The sequence below is a fragment of the Tympanuchus pallidicinctus genome, unplaced genomic scaffold (assembly GCF_026119805.1).
Source record: "Tympanuchus pallidicinctus isolate F22 unplaced genomic scaffold, pur_lepc_1.0 scaffold7, whole genome shotgun sequence".
NCBI classification, from domain to species: Eukaryota; Metazoa; Chordata; class Aves; order Galliformes; family Phasianidae; genus Tympanuchus; species Tympanuchus pallidicinctus.
In genome coordinates this window covers 1,358,948-1,375,716 of record NW_026294791.1, presented here as the reverse complement: position 1 = coordinate 1,375,716, position 16,769 = coordinate 1,358,948, and the positions used below count along the sequence as shown (strand labels likewise).

The 16,769-nt window shown below is 51.7% G+C and overlaps 1 protein-coding gene across 5 annotated transcripts in view; it reads left to right on the top strand.

The window, feature by feature from the left end:
• The window catches only part of PDE4B (phosphodiesterase 4B), a 147,226-nt gene that overhangs the window by 81,570 nt on the left and 48,887 nt on the right, over window positions 1-16,769 (top strand). Inside the window, exon 1 of one of the 5 annotated variants that reach the window (XM_052666871.1) lies at window positions 4,873-5,607. The exons of the other annotated variants lie outside the window; for them this stretch is intronic. Within the exon in view, the coding sequence (XP_052522831.1) occupies window positions 5,561-5,607 (47 nt within the window). The 5' untranslated portion in view covers window positions 4,873-5,560. Of the gene's footprint in view, window positions 1-4,872; window positions 5,608-16,769 lie in introns of those variants that run through there. 5 annotated transcript variants of the gene reach the window in all.

The following is a 16,769-nucleotide window of genomic DNA, read 5'->3' as shown; positions in this document are numbered from 1 at the left end:
ATCCCTCAAGTTCTGTCTGTGTGTGCCTTCCTCAAATTGGGGTCAACTCAGCCGATAGCTCAGAAGGCAGAAATGGCAGTGGCTGTAAGAAGTCCTTTCCCCTGTGCTTCTTCAGGTGGTTGTTTTGCTTTCTGCAGAGCTGACTGCCACCACCTGCCCCTGGTGCAGGGGGAGGAGTTGTGGTTTGGGGCTCCCACCTCTGGGGATGTGTTCAATAACCTGCATGCGGTCACTGCGTCAGCCCTGTGGAACACATCCTGTGCTCTGCCTTGTTCCATCTGCACACAGTCCAGAAGAATCATAGAAACATAGGATGGCTGGGTTGAAAAGGACCACAGTTCTCATCTGATTCCAACCCCCTGCTGTGTGCAGGTCGCCAACCAGCAGCCCAGGCTGCCCAGAGCCACATCCAGCCTGGCCTTGGATGCCTGCAGGGATGGGACATCCACAGCCTCCTTGGGCAGCCTGCTCCAGAACGCCACCCTTGGGTGCATGGTTCTTCAGTGCAAGTGCATTTCCTCTCTGAACATAACTGTATGTACTTCGTGGTGCATTGTGCTCTGGTATAATGATGGCACATTCGCTGTGTTTGTAAATCATTTAAGAATTATTGTTCTGATTTGCACAAAGTCAGTGCACCAGAGTCTTCTGACTTGGACGAATTAGGTAGGAATGTGCGTATTATCCTGCTGCTGGAAGTTCAAATGAGAGTGATTTCAATATGAAAAACCTGCCATTGTCAATATGAGCTACTTCTTTGTTAAGAAGATGTATCACTGAAAGGGAACTTTCAATACTCTGAGGAGATGAGTTATTCAACAAAATCATAACATTGATAACGTCTGGAAACCAACTCAGAAGGGGTCAGAGAAACTGAAAATTCGCTGCTGTTTGAAGTTCAAAATATTGTGTTATCTTCTTCAGAGTGACTGTACAAAGGTGGGGATTACAACACACAGAACTGGACTCCTGGCAGGAGGCTGGGGACAGGGGGGTCGGCCTCTGCTCCCAGGGAGCAGCAATGGGATGAGAGGAGACGGCTCACGCTGTGCAGGGCAGGGCAGGCTGGGTGCTGGGGGACATCTCTGCTCCAAAGAGCGCTCAGCACCGCACAGCCGCCCAGGGGTGGGGGGTCAGCATCCCTGGGGGTGTTCAGAGCTGTGGGGAGGTGGCACTGAGGGACGTGGGCAGTGGGCACGGGGTGGGCAGGCGGAGCTGAGAGGGCTTTTCCATCCTGAATGGCTCTGTGGTTCTGTGATTTCACTGGTGATACCATTCTCTGCTAGGCATTTTTTCCCCTGTCATGAAGTTAAGTGAAAATAGGAAATATTTTAAAGCATTTTCATGCAGATGGATTTGTACTCCAAGGAAAGTGAGAGCATGACAGGAGCTCACATTGTGGAAGGGGAGCAGAAAGGAGCAATCTGAGTGCTGGAGGAAAGTGCTGCGTTCTCTTGTCTGCTGTCAGGAAATAGCTCCTTAAGTACTGCACTCCCAAATTGGCGTCTGCTTGTTTTAACACAGACTGCTGTTAGGTAAAAATACCCCTCCTGCACTCAAGCAGCTAGGAAAGCTAATGCTCTTGAAAACTACAGCTTAAAGGGTTGCAGACAAAAAGAGACAAAAAGAACACGTCGAGGGTAAGAAGTCATAATATTATGACCTAAGTTAAAGAGGCAATTACGTTCTTCACAACTACCTCTGTGCTGCAGGTGGGGCACGCAGCAGCCAGCCAAGCACCGTGCTGGGGCTGCCTGGCCCTGGGTGCAGTGAGCTGAGGTCATAGAATCCTAGAATGCCCTGGGTTGCAAAGGACTGCAGTGATCATCTGGTTCCAACCCCCTGCTGTGTGCAGGTCACCAACCAGCAGCCCAGGCTGCCCAGAGCCGCATCCAGCCTGGCCTTGAATGCCTGCAGGGATGGGGCATCCACAGCCTCCTTGGGCAACCTGTTCCAAGCAAGGACCCTGGAGATGTGGCACCGAGGGATGCGGTCAGTGGAGAGGGTTGGTGGTGGGCTGGGGGTCTTAGAGAGTCTCTCCAGCCTTCTTGGTTCTGTGGTTTTATGATGTCTGACACATTGCTGCCCAGCTACTCAGTCTAACTCACCTCCTAGTGCCACTGTGTTTACAAGTGACAATATTACAATCTGCAAACAATTAGAGAACTTTTTCTCCACCTCTTTGTCGAATTTCATCTAGAAAACAACCATCGATGCTTCCTTACCAACTGAGGCAATGCAGCAAGCCTATCTCAAAAGAACTGGAGCATTGAGAGCTAATGCAGCTCACATTAGGCGTAAAGCTCATTTTGAAAAATTTGTAGTGGTTTCTGTTTCAATCAGACAAATGATTATTGGTTCTGGTTCAGTCCCTTCGCCTCCTGCCATGGGAACACGCGTCCCCTGCAGCATCTCTTCCACAAATTGGTTTCAGAAAGCTTTGGAGTTTGGAAGTAGCCAAACCGGAACATGAAATTAAAGCCCCCTAAAGGTACAATAAAATAATAGATCAAAATAAGAGCCTGTTGGAAACCTGTCCAGCCCGTGTACTTCTGCTACATGCAGCGTGCCCATAGCCTTAAGGTCCTGGTGTGCTGTTAGCAAAGATGTGTGCTCTGAGGAGGTTGTCCTGCCAGGACCTGCCTGGGAGCTGCTTGGTGCCCACAAACGGCTGCAAAGCTGGCAGTGCTGTGCTCATGGCCCTGCTGCTGTTGTCAATTCCTTATGTTGTTTCCTACTGAAAACACCTCAGAATGGCTCGCTGCGAAGCTGCAGGAAGGATTGGATCTCAGCGAGCTCATTTTCCAGCTTATGTGTTCGGGAAATGTGGCACCGAGGGATGCGGTTAGTTGGCATGGGGGTGGGCTTGGTGGTTTTAGAGGTCTGTTCCGATCTTTATGAATCTGTGATTCCGTGTTTTATTACTGCATTGCTGAAGTGCATTTGTCAGCCTCAGCCAGAGGACGCAGGTAGTGAAGGCAGTGTCAGGTAGTGCGCCGGTTGCCTGCTTCACAGCAAGAAGGAGATTAGAGTTGCAAATCGGAATGTCATCATCATGAATCAGTGCGGCCAGAAAAAAAGGCAATGAATGGAAGGCCTCTGTGTGGCCGAGCCCTTGGCTGGGTGTGCAGGCAATTGCATCACTTGCAAATCAATAGATAGCTTTGTATTCTGCAAGTCAGCCCCAGTAGGTGCGTGTGCTGAGCAGAACTCTGTAAACATGTGTGGAAGGGTCGATGCTGCTCTGCCAAACAGCTCCTGGAGTCCCAGGGAGCTGCACTGGGTGGGAAGCTGGATTCTGAGAGTTGCATCCCCTGCCCCATACATGTGTCCAGCCATCCATCTCAGTGATCTTCTGTGCGTCTGCCCATCCATCCATCCATTTGCCTGTCTGTCCATCCACGTGTCTGTCTGTCCATCCATCTGTCCATCCACATGTCCATCTCTGCTTCTGCCCATCCATCTGTGTGTCGGTCCATATGTCTGTCTGTCCATCCATCCATCCGTCCATCCATCCTTCCATCTATCATCTCTACCTCCATCTGTCCAAATGATTCTCAAGCTTTCAGATTACAAGCAGGGATGTTTGCATATTACCCTGATTGTTCCACTGGTAACCACGAGGGGGAAGACAAAATTTTCCTCTTGGTGTGTTCAGTATCTTATTTATTTCTCTGGGGTGAAAGCCCCAGTGTGTTCTTGAAGGGTACATGGCCTTTAATCTGGGAAGAGGTGCCACGGGACGTGCACACAAATGTGCTGCACTTCTGCTTTGTCTCCAGACATCGAAAATACCAGGTGATTTCTTTCGGGCTCTGCAGTGGTACTTTCTGGGCACTGAGAGCATTCCTGAAGCTTTGCAGCAATCTGCTGTTGATTGGGAGAATGAAGGTAGAATGTGCTGGAGGACCTGGAGTGTCCAGCATGATAAGCATTCCAGGAGCACAGTGGAATTATCCACATCACATCGGGGATGCTCAAGGAGGGGAAGGGCTAGAAATGTGACGTGAGATGCCATGAAAATGGGAGCAGGGATGGAAGATGCAGCAGCTCAGTGGTGGGATAGAAAAAGAGCACGTGGGATCTTCTGCCACCAAAGTGAGCAGTGAATTCATCTTGTCTTTTTTCCAGAAGTAGTGGGAGTCGTGCTGCAGGCCAGCTGGTGGGCTGGAGTCTGGCAGGATCTGAAATCTCACCAGAGGCGTTACTGTGTGTTATTTATAACGGAGCTGTTGGGCCCCAAAGCCCCACGGTGCTGACGTGAACGCTGGGAACAGCCCCAGCTTGGGTTCAGCTCATTAAGTGGGCTGCATTTCTCTTATGTAATGGTAAATGAGATTTCAGCCTGCCCCACGGCTGTGGTTGTTTCATCGAACCTCTGCAGCGCTTTCAACGTGTGAGGCGATCAGTGTGTTTGTGATGGATGAAGCATAGAATAGGCTGGCAGCACACAGGGGGTTGTGACCACCCCTTTGGACACAGTGCCTGCAAGCTGTGCTGCACCCATTGCCGCTCATGGCAAGGACCCTTCCTTCGGGATGTCAGAGGGAAGACTCCTATCAGGGGAGCCCGGAGAGGGGATGTGCTGTGCATCCCTTGGTGCTGCCCGCTTGGCAGAGCTCCTTCCCCAGCTACCCGGCATTCCCCAGCCCTCCCCTGCCCCCTGTGTCCCCTCTGTGCCCAGCGCCCCTCACACCAGGGCCGTCTCTGCTCACGTCCCCAGCAGCGCCCAGCCCCGCGAGCCGGATGCTCAGCAGCAGAGCTTCAATGTCAATCCTGTAAAATTCCATTTTACGCAGAGACTCAAAAATCTGCTCTTGCTCAAAGCCTCTGGATGCGGCTGCGGCTGCAGACGTACCTGCTTGGAGCATTTTCCTAGAAGCAGATGCAGGGAGCGGGGCTCCGCTCTGAGCACAGACGCGTCCCCGAGTGACGGAGCGAAGCAGAGCGTGCCGCTGCCTGTGCCAAGGGCCAGCCAGGCGCTGCTGGGGCACTGGGAGCCGTCCTCAGGGCTCACCCTTTGTTGCCATTGCTCACCCAGGCCTTTGTCACAGAGGAGCCATCCCTGCGGCTTGTCACACGCGATGGGAGCGTCGGAAACTTGAGCTCAGCGGCGTCTGAGTGAGCGATGAGTGTGACCTGGGGAGGATAAACAGGAACGGGGGGATGTCTCTGGAGTTTGGAGAACACCCGCCGCTGCTTTTTTTTTTTTTCCTTCTGTGTCAGTGTCACTGGAAGGGATGATACAAATGAGAGCAGGAAGCTGCAGTTTGGGTTCTGCCAGAAATAGATCTTTTTTCTTCTGATAGAGACGAAGAACTATGGGAGTCTGGAGAGGCTGTTCCGCGGCACCCTCACGGTCTGATTGCCAAGTCGTTTGTATTCGTGTGCGAAGTGACATCCACCCTGAAATGGGAGTTGACATGTAATCAGAAAGAATAAAAACTCGTGGAGGTATCTGCGTGCTGCTGATACAAGTTCAGCACGAGGGGAGCTGGGGGTGAGCACAGAATGTGCTGAGCGCGCTCAGGCGACAAGGAGAGAAACACCAGCGTGGAAGATGTTGAATGTTAATATTGCACGTAGTCGCCGTCATTCATGGATTTGGTGAGTGCTGCTTGTTCTGTTGTGCCTGCATCAGGCAGCTCTGGTGGGCAGGAGGGCTCAGAAGTGTGCTCTGCATTTGGGAGCGTGCAGCTGTGCGCTGGGAATTGTGCAGTCCTGTGTGTGCTGAGCGGAGGCGTTGGCTGCGCACACACCTTCCCCAAGTTGCACGGCTCTGCGGTGCTCAGTGTTTCCTTTGGCTCTCGGTGCTGACACCCCAATTTCTTAGAATCACAGAACGGCCTGGGTTGAAAAGGGCTACAGTGATCATCATTCCAACCCCTGCTGTGTGCAGGTCGCCAACCAGCAGCCCAGGCTGCCCAGAGCCACATCCAGCCTGGCCTTGAGTGTCTCCAGGGTTGGGGCATCCACAGCCTCCTTGGGCAGCCTGATTTGGTGATGATGTGCATGGGGGGCCTGGGGCTGTGCACCCAGGGCTGCACTTCATCCTGCATTCTGTTCCCCAGCACACTTTGATTTTGTAGCCAACGGTCTGGTTTTGGAGGTGAGGTGTGAAGTTGGTGAGTGCTGTGATCTGTGTGTCCTTACAGTGCAAGTAATCATTGTGGTCTCTGTATCACCCTGTGACAATATAGGGAACGTGGGGAATTCAACATACTGGAGATTTGGAGATGATATTTTCAATCCTCATTAGAAACAGTCTGTTCTTACGTAGGATAAATTCTCACTATTTGTATGGTTGCTGACGATGAGTTCAGCTGCTGTCCCATCTGCTTCAGGTGCTTTGATGAAGCTATAGCTCGTTACTTGTGTGTATTAACAAAATTAGCAAGGCTCTGAGTCCTGAACAGTGCCTTCAAACCCAGTAGCCATTTGCTAACAGGTGGGCATGCAAGGGAGCGAGCAGCTTCTCTCTGTTGCAGAGAGGTTATGAAAAACGTAGTAGCATTGGAAATGCTCACACTGGAGTTGTTCAACATCTCCTTTCTTTTTGCCTGCTCCAGTTTCATCTGGGAGGACGCTACAGACGCTGCTAGAGGACAACCTGGGCAGCCTGGGGTCCATACCATGTAGGGCTCATGCATTTAGGGCAAGAAGTGATGGCCTCAGGTTGCTATAGAGGAAGGTCAGGTTGGATGTTAGGAGAAATCTCCAAAGAGCACTCAGCACCGCACCGCTGCACAAAGGTGGGGGGTCTCTGTTCCTGGAGGTGTGCAGAGCCGTGGGCATGTGGCACTGAGGGACGTGGGCAGCGGGCATGGCTGGGGGTGGATTGGGAATCCTGGAAGGCTTTTCCAACCCGAATGATTCTATGATTCTGTGATCTTGGTGTTGCCCTCAGCTGGTGCTTATGGCAGGACTCAGCTGCCCCTTGTTCATGGCTGCCCCTGTCTGTCCATCCCAGTGAGCTGCAGGGGGCTGGGTGGGCTCAGAGCACGCGATACAGCCTGGGTTAGTCCTGTCCACTAATGGGGAGACCACTTCTCCTGTAGGATGCCTGCTTCTGTGGAGCTCCGGATGCCCATAGATATGGCATTTTTTTTGGTCTTGGTTTATGAACTCCCTGGCCTCCAATAGAAAGGTGGGATCCTCAACCAGCAGTTGAGTTCTGTGCACAGAGCGTGTTTGCGAAAAGTAGATCAGAAATCTGTAGGCACAGTTTAGAAAGAGAAAGTCAAATATTTTTCTTAGGCTCACAAATGGCTGTAGGAAGCATAAGGAACGCATTGTTAGAATGCGTCGTCAGTGAAGACAATGCCTGGCTGAAGCGTGATCTTTAACAATGAGATAATTGTGATTTAATTGGCTCTGAGCGATGCAAGGAGAGACAAGCGCGTGCCTTTGCTGTTTGAAAGCCTGGGGGAAGGGTTCTGTGGTGCTGCTGGGCGTCCTGGAGCCATCTCCACTGCTGCTGAGCATGTTCCCCAGGCTCCAAGTGAAACAATCTTTCTTTCTTTTGGTGCGATGCTCCTTTGAGCCGAGCCCCCACGTGCATATGTCCATGTACGAATCCATAACAACTACAAAGTCCCTGTTCCCATCTCTCCAGCTCCATGTTGCAGAGTTTAGGGGCAGGCTGGCCTCTGGGCACTGTGGCTGCTCTGCCTCCCAGGGCTCTGCTGAATCTTCCCCCTCCCATGGAGATGCCAGCTGAAGGTTGTTGGCCCACGTGTGCCCTGCTGTGCTTGGCAGTGTGATGGTGATGTGCTCAGTGGGCATGGTGGCAGTGGGTTGGTGGTTGGACGTGGTCATCCTAGAGGTCTCTTCCAACCGTAATGATCCTGTGATGGTTTTCGGGCAGCAAGCTGAGCCTTGTGAGGGGAGGCTGGAATTTAGGCCAAAAAATGACAAGCTTCCTCCCATTGTGTGCAACAGCAGAGACGCCTCCAGAAGGAGCACTGGGGCTGTTGGAGTCCTGGGACCAGATTGTATGCTGTCCCACCTTGGCTCCTTCTTAAGCTTGCTTTCATGTCCCACTGTTAGATTGATAGTGATCATTACAGCTTTGTGCAGGGTAAGTGCTAGGATAAGGATAACAGGTGCTGCTGTCCTGGATGTCTTCACAGCTTGATGAGGTGCTGAGTGCCATGCTGTGCTCCTGTTCTGCACAGTGGTGTCACACCAGGGTGGTGTGGGCTGTCACACCAATATGGTACAGGCTGTCAGACCGGGGCGGTGTGTGCAGGACACAACTGGAACAAAATGAGGGCAGGAAGGCACAGACAGGTTGGGCTGCTGGTTTTCTGCTGAGCTTTTGGGATCCTTCTCTTCATTCGCTTCTCATTTTAAGCATTTCTTTTTTCATTTTTGTGCCTAAGAGTGAGTGCTTCAAGGGAAGCAGGAGCACTGTGGTGGTGGGGGGATTGTAAAGACATGAGCAGCAGCTTTGTGGTACAGGAATGGCATTTCTGAGAAGCCCTTGCTGTGCCCTTGGTCAGCATGGGCCTTGAGAACATGGCTGCATTCTCTCCCATCATGCTGTGGCCTTTCTATTTCCGTATCCTTTACGTAGTTGGTATTTAGTTAAGTAAAAGTGCAGATTTAATAAGCAGGAGGATCCACCTGTGGTAAACTGGGCAGACTACAGAGATGCCAAAGAGCAGCCCGGTGCGAATGCAACAGGAGGCGATGCTTTTACTAGCAGAGGGATAATTAGCGTGGCCGTTAATTACAAATCCTTGCCAGCCAGTGCAGATTCCAAGCCTGCTCTTTTCCATGGAGTTTTTCACCATAGCAGAGAAGGGCCCAGCACTGCCCTTTGGAGAGCCTGTAGCTATGAGAAATGGTTATCCGCCCTATCAACTTCTGCAAAAAGAGGTTTATGCAGGAAATCCAATAATGCCTGAGAAACGAGAGTCTGCATTCCTAAGCCTGCTAAAAGACAAGGGTAGAAACAGCACCCAGAGCTTCACAGGGGCAGCAGTGCATGCTCCTGCCATGCCCACGCTGGTGTGACAGCAGACAGCTGAGCGGCTGATGCTGTGCTGGTTGCTGGAGCTCTGGAACATCACAAAGGCTCTGTGCTGGAAGGCGATGCGTTTCCCTTTTCTTGCTGCTTCTGTGTTTGCCTGACCGGCTGGCACAAAGCTCGTGCTGTGCTGCAGGTGTGGGAGGCCATCCAGAGAGCTGCTGCTGCTTGCAGCTCCTCGGCACAGTGCAGCAAATGAAGTGCTGCATGCTGTGCCCCCACACTGGCCAGTCAGCAGGGAAAAAATACCATCTTCCCTCGCTCTTCTTGGAAGTTTTCTCTAGGAATGTTTCTCTCCCAAAAGCTGGAGGACATGCTGACCTGCAGCACCCCTGGGCTTCCCTGCAGGAAGGTGGTAGGTGTGGGTTGGAGCCACGGCAGCAGACAGAGTGAATCCCAGGGCCTGGTTCTGTTATATGGGGTGTTAGGGCTGTGGGTAGATGTGGTGGGTTGATAAGATAAACTGGCAGAGTGAGCAAACGCAGTGTTTGGCAACACGTGGCTGGTGGGCACAGTATGGGTGGGTTGGGGCTGGACTCGGGGAAGTCTTTTCTCTCCTCAAAGATTCTGTGATTTAAGCAAAGCACTTTGGGGGCTGGGGCGTAGAAAAAGCAGGGGGAAAAAAGTGCAAAAATACAGCACGTTTATTGAAAATGATGAAGTTGTGTCAGCCTGGAAAGCCAAGCAGCAGGACGTTTCCCACTTCCCAGCTGTGCCACCTGCACGAGCCCCAGTGCTCCCTGCTCCACCATCACAACCACGAGCAAAGGGCAGCATTTGTGCTCGGTGGGTTTGGCATATCCTTCCAGTGAAGGAAAAGCCAAAAAAAATAAGACAAAAATTTCAAAGCTCGCCACAGTTATCTCAGTTGTCATCCGCTGGGAAGGTTCTCGGCTGGTGTCTCGTTGCCGTGCTGCATATGGTTTTATTTAACCTTTTTGTTAATGATCTGGAAAACGAAACAAACAGCCAGCTAATTAAATGAAGAGATGCTGCTAAAGCGAGAAGTGTTGCCAAGCCAGCAAGGAGAGAGAGAAGCAGGGGATAAACAACGTTGGGATCGCACGGCAGAGGGACACAGAGGGCCCCGGGGGCACTCTGGAAGTCCATGGTGCTGTGAAGGAGCCAGGGAGGGAATGCCAACTGAGAGCAGTGTGACACTGGCTGGGCTGAGCTGAGAACGTCTCAGAGCTCAAGAGCGGCAGCACACAGTGAGGTCGAGGGCTGGTGAATGGAGCCGGGTGGTGGCTTCTTCTCACTGCTGTGCCAGAGCTGGGGGGGACCCAGGGATGTGGGCACAGAGGGGCACCTGGGGCAGAGAGCTTCTGCGGGAGGCTGAGGGGTGGTGGTAGGCTGCCAACTGCTTCCCTGTGCTGTTCAGACGGAGCTGAGAATACTTTGTGGGAATAGGCAGTGAATTTGACGTGGAAAAAATGTGGAAAAGTGATGTCACTTGTAAGCATTGTTCATTTTCCAGTGCAGGAGGAGAGGGAGAATTTCAGCTAAGAAGTAAACTTCCATGCTCCTGATGTTATTTCCATTAAGAGCTTTGGGAGATGAGGGATGTGTCTGCGGTCAGAGATGTGTGGTACAAAGGGAGGATGGGGACCAGAGGGTCCCTGCAGAGCGTCAGCCCCGCGGGGCATCCCCACAGACCTGCACAGCTCCCAGGCTGCTCACCAGGAATCCCAAACCAGCCCTGCTGAGGTGCAGCACAGAAGCACAACCCCACCCTGTGCTGTATACCAGCATGTATTTGTAGAGCAAAACATTGCTGTTTGCAGTGGGTTTCGTGAGGCTCTCAGCTTCCTGCAGTAGCAAAACATTCCAGCTTCTCCATCTGCTTGTCACGCACCTGACTTGGGCTCCACCAAGCTGGCACACGGTTGGTTTTGGTTCAGCTGTTTCTCTCACATCTGCCATAAGCAGGTGACCCCTGTCTTCTCCATGAGCTGCATCAGATGCTGTGCTCACATCTTGCTGGAAGCATCAGTACGTGCCTGCAGGCAGCAGGTGGGAGCTGCAGGGTGCTGGTGCAGGATGCTGCCCATAGGCTGTGCTCCGTGTGCAGGTGCCGCTCCGCCTGGCGGAGGGGAGATTGGAACAGCTTTTGTTTCTATGATCTGACCACACGAATCCTGAAACCCCAAATCTGTTTCGTTTAATAGCGAGTCCCTGGTGGCTAATTCTGCATGCAGCGCACAGAGCAGCGTGACTATTCTGGGATGGGATCCCAGTGACAGCGGTGAGTCATCGGCCGCAGCAGCAGCGATGATACCAGGAGCTATTTATTGCTGCTCTCTGGGCTGCGAGTTCTGCTCAGCTCCGAGTTCAGCTGGAAATTATGTAATTATTCCTCCTGGATGGTTTTTCTGATTGGTTTGTAATTACAAAACATTCTCAGAATGCTTCTGTGTTTGAAAATTAAGACCTGGGAATGACTTAATGCGAGAACGAAGAGATGAAATCCTACTTGGCTTATGTATTGTTTTCCCTTATCAGTTAATCAGACAGCTTTCTGGATGTCACTGTACAAACTTCTCTGCAAAACAGTGTAGCACGTGATCCCCGGTTCAGTCCGTTTATAAACAAAGATTTGGGGTAGAATCATCATAGCACCGAGCTGCTGCTGGGTTCCTCGACTGCCCTGAGCCAGGAGCTGCTCTGCTGCTGCTTCTCACAATGAGCAGAGCCTGCAGGTGGGGGCCAGCAGGAACCTGCCCAGAAAATCGGGAGGGGGTGGCTCAGCCCCCTGTGCTGCCCTGAGGCTGAGCTCGGGTTTAGCTGCAAAGCCAGAGAGAAGGCATTTCTCTGGTCTCATCTCTCTGTAGAAGGAGAAAGTAAGTTCTATCCTTCTGTTTATAATCTGTTCCTCGGAACTGCACTGTGAGCTCAGCACAGGGTTTCAAAAGTTAAGGAAAGGCAAGTAAGCAGGGCTCTGGAAAGCACTACATCAAATGTCACTGTTCCATTCCTTACGTCAGTCCGTGATTTTTACACTAGTCATACATCATTTTATTTCAGTCTTTATTCTGTGCTGCATTTTGACTTTTCTGTCTGATTTATCTCCCTTCCTTAGCATGAGAATGGACATCTAAGGATGGCTTAGCAGCTGATCTGGGAGGAGATGTAACCTGGAGATACAAAGGCAGTGGTGATGTGGGTCTGTCGGGGGCACCGTTCCGGTGGATGGCAGTAAGACAAGTGCTGTTCCTCCATGTCCCAGCACCATACACAGCCGCTCCTGTCCCTGCCACTGCGGCCGGGTGGCACTGGGAGGAGGAGGAATGGGGACCTTCAGGGTAGGCAGCACTCAGTGTGTGCTCACCCCAGCTCAGTGTGAGCAGGGAGCGTGTCTGCATGCCGTCCTGACAACGCAGTGTGCTGGCAATACTGGGGAGGAGAAATCTGTCCTGAGAAAACAGCTTCTGATAACTGCAAGTGGGGGATCTCTTTGGCACCTTTTAGCAACAAGCATTTTTTAAAGGCCTTGGTTTTTTGGGTTTGGGGTTTTATTTTTGTGCACTCACAAACACGGGATGCTGAAAACTCAGTGATGTCTGTTTGGTTGCTGCCAACTTTGGCTCCATGTTAGAAGCTGCTCCTTGCTCCTTTTTTTGACACCATTGGAAGCAGTGTGAGCTCAGCTAAGCTGAATCCTTCTTCCTTGAACAGTCCTGTTTGGAAACTGGGCTTAGGCTGCTGCTGAGGCGGACATTCAGGGATCGTATGGGGTTGGAGCGAGCTGGGCTTTGAGGTCCCTTCCGACCCAACCGCTCTGTGGCTTTGGTGGGCTGGGTGCCCAGGCCCAGTGTGGGTAGGCACACGTGGAGGACACTGAAAGAAAGGAGATGCTGTGTCTGTGGCGGTGTGGATGCGTGGAAAGGCATCCTTGACAGGCTGGAGAAGGAATATTAGCTGAATGGAGAGGCAGCTGCGAGGGAAGTTCTGAAGTGGGTGTGTATCGAACGTCCTAGTTTCACTGCCATCACAAAAGGCTGCCTGCTGCTTTTTCATCTGTAAAGATGGCAAATTGTTTGGAGTGGGTCTGGGAGAACACGCTGACCCCTTTTGCTTTGCTGCACTGACACTGCATAGTGCTTTCACAACTGTGGAGATCTGCACCTCCTGCAGGTGTCCCAGCCGGCAGAGCAAGCCCTGCTAACGAGCCTGGCTGATGGCTGATGCCATATTATACATTCATTTCAGATTGAAGGTGTTATGGGGTCGATTCTGACAAAAAAAATTAAAATGTGTTCTCAGGAGGAACGCGGAAAATTGCCGAAGCTGTAACAAAAGCATTACCTTCAGTCAGGTTTGACGTTGGTGTAACAGCACAGGGTGGGGTAAGTCATGCTGAACAACAAACCTACCTGCTGATGTAGCCCTGGCAGTGCCCTGTGAGCAAATCCGTGCCATGGGGAGAAGCTGTGCAGCCGTGCAACCCCCCAGCAGGAGCCCTGCATGGTGCAGGGTGAGCACAGCAGCCCCACATCTCTGAGCCACGTAACTGCCTTCACGTGGCTGCGTGGTCTCCTCTGTTATTAAAAAAGAAAAGGGAAAGCTCTCATGGGCATGAATGAGGATTTATATAATAGGTTGCAAGGGTTCCATCGAAGCCATTGTACTCTGTCTTGTGAATATCTATTTAATCTGTGGTTTAAAAAGAGCTCTTATTTGTGCTAAGTGATTCCCCTTTCTTAGGCTGCAGTGAGAATTTCAGGCTCTCGTGATGAGTGAGGGCAGCTCCTCCAGGCCTGAATGCTGCCCTTGAGCAGTCTCTGTGCTGGGAGGGGGTCCAGTACTCAGAGAAGCCTTTGGGTGGTGCTTGGGGAGCCTGGCAAGGGGCACTGCCTGCATGTTACCTCTGTGACAAGCTGCTGTGCTTTATTAACTGCTTTCTTGAATCAAAGTGAAGGGAGAAGAATCATTGTGGCTTTGCTTGTACTGCTGCTGGTGTGAGCATAAAGGTGAGCAGCATTGCAGTGGTTTCAGTGTGCAGTTAGCAGCACGGGAAGTTGGCAGTTAGATGAAGCTGTGGAGAACCATTCTTGCAGCATCTCAGTATTTCTTACAACAGTAGGCTGACAGCCTGAGCGTGCTCTGGAAGGTGTTGAAGCCACGACGAGCAGGCTGTGTTCCTGCAAATGCCAGCAATAAATCCCAGCTCTGACGTCAGGTGCCGTGCAGAAGGTCTCAGCGTGACACACGCTGCTTTCTGCTCCATCTCTGTGGCTGTGCATGCTGGGCAGCCTCCCTTGACCATTTAAAGTAGCAGATGAAAACCACGGCATGTTTAGAGGTGGCTCTGCTAGGAACAGAAGGGCCTGACACGTCCCTGTGTTCCCGGCAGCGTCTCCCAGCACCCCGCTATCTCGCTCGCCCTTCACATGACTTGCCACCAGGCCCTCCATATCTGCCTGCTATCTGATGTTCCCGGTCAGATGCTCCGCGTGCTGACGCCGGGTTATTAATACCACTGCTGCCATTTGCTCTGGCTGGCCGCTCGGAGGGGATGCCCACGACTTCCTCCCACCCGCTGCCTGTGATCTTCATCTTTCCCAGACGCTCCCTGGGGCTGGCAGACGGCTGCTCGCCCCGTGACTGATTGCTTTCCTGGCCACCGTCCAGCTCCGGGCGCATAAACACGCTCAGAGGAAGGCTCAGTGCTGGCAGGTTCCTTGCTCAGGAGGAGAAACAAACCCCATTTCTGCTGGAGTTCACCAAAAGCAAGAAGCGAGGGGCAGCGTTTCAGAAACGGGCTGGGATGGGCAGGTGCCCTCATGGGCTGGCGTTCCAGCGGGCTGCTCAATTCAGCCCCCTGCCTCCATTTAAAATGCACAGCCAACAGCAGTCTGGCACATGCAGATGTTCTGCTGCTGCATGGAGAGTGCTGCCTGCCTGCATTGCCTGCATTGCCTGCATTGCCAGCCTCCCTTTCTTGCCCAGACTTTAGCACTCATTCTAGATGTTTTCTCTCCTGTGTTCCATCAGTCAAGCCAAACCATTCTTTTTCTCCATTGCAGAAACTTGTCTGTGCTGACTATCTTCTGGTTTTGCACACTCAGTTTCTTTCTAGATGGCCCATTACTTGACCTCTATTACTTCCACCAACGTGTCAACTATTAGCTCAGTACAACCCTTCCTGAATGCAGTAAATTCTCAGGATGCCTAAATTCTGTTAGCTGAAGAATGAAGCATTTATGAAGATGACTTGAGCCTGAAGCACAGTCAGTTACAGTGGTTTTGTGCCATGCCTACACTTTTATGCTTATTCACACTGAAAACTTCACCTCCTGCACTATTAGATGACAGTTGGAGGTAGCAAGCACTACTTTTTCCTGATCCCCCAGTATTTATGGCTGTGTTGCCACGCTGTTTGCCATTACTGCCCTTGATGCCCTACAGCTGCATTCAGTATCTCCAGCACGCAGGACCTGTTTTCCTCTGTGCTCCCACGTCTGTTTTGAGCAGCACAGCATTGTGATTTGATGTGACTCTGGAGTAGTGTCTCCAGCACGTAATTGTCAGCACGAGGCAGGGCTTCAAAGGGATTGCTAATTAAGATCAAACTGCGCCCTGCAGCAAGTCTGGGGAAGATTTGCTTGTCCAGAGAAAGCGACAGTGTTACTAAGTGATATTTGGGGCGCCAGCAGCCTGCTGTTGCTTTCACAGCAGAGCAACTCCGTGCCAGGGGGCTGTGTGGGTCTGAGAGGTGCAGCTGGAGGCAGCGTGGGGTTGCAGTTGGCTCTGCTGGTGATCCAGCTTCCCATCCGGAGTCACAGAACCATGGAGTCATTTAGGTTGGAGAAGACCTCCATGATCACCAAGTCCAACCCTCAACCCATCCCAACCATGCCCACTAACTGTGTCCTTGCTGCAGTGTACGACTTCAAGCACAGATCTCCCTTTTCTACCCTTCAGTTGGCCTCTTTTCCTCCTTTTCAAGCATCCTGAGGAAGGAGCAGTGCATGCTAAAGCCACAGGCTGGGGGAAAGCCTATGTGTTTGATCATGCCAAGGGATTTATTGTAGCTGGTGAAACCACTCAAAGCAACGTGGCTGCGGCAGGAGCTGCGGTGGTTGCAGGTGCTCAGTGTGCTGCACTGGCACCATCCCTCACTTCTTTGGGCTTCATCCCATGGAGCACACATGGAAGCAGGGATCAGCCCACAGCATGCATATGGAGTGGAATGAATGGAGTAGAATGGAGTGGAGTGGAGTAGAAATGGAGTGGAAGGGAATTGGAATGGAATGAAATGGAACTGAGTGGAGTGGAAGGGAGTGGAATGGAGTAGAGTGGAAGAGAATGGAGTGGAATGGAACGGAGTGTGATGAAGCAGCTCTATTGGAAGGGACTCTCTTCAGAGATCATCGAGTCCCAACTGCCTGACCACCTTTGGGTAACCAGCACTTTAAGTATACTATTGACAGTGTCATCCAGAGCCCCTTGAACACCAGCAGGGGCATCACCCAAATCCCCAGGAAGCCTGTTTGGTCTTTGAGCACCCTCATGATAAAACAGGTTTTCCATCTGGTCTGATCCTCCCCAGTGCAGTGAGGAGCTCAGTGGTGGATGTGGCCATTAGCAGTGCACAGCCTTTTGCTGTTGCTGGAAGGGAGCAGGAGTGCATGTGATCGGAAGATGTGAAGCAAGTGAAATCTTGCTGAAATGTAACCAACCAGATTAATTATATTTGGGAAGGCTGAGCATCCAAAGGATTTAATGATCTGAA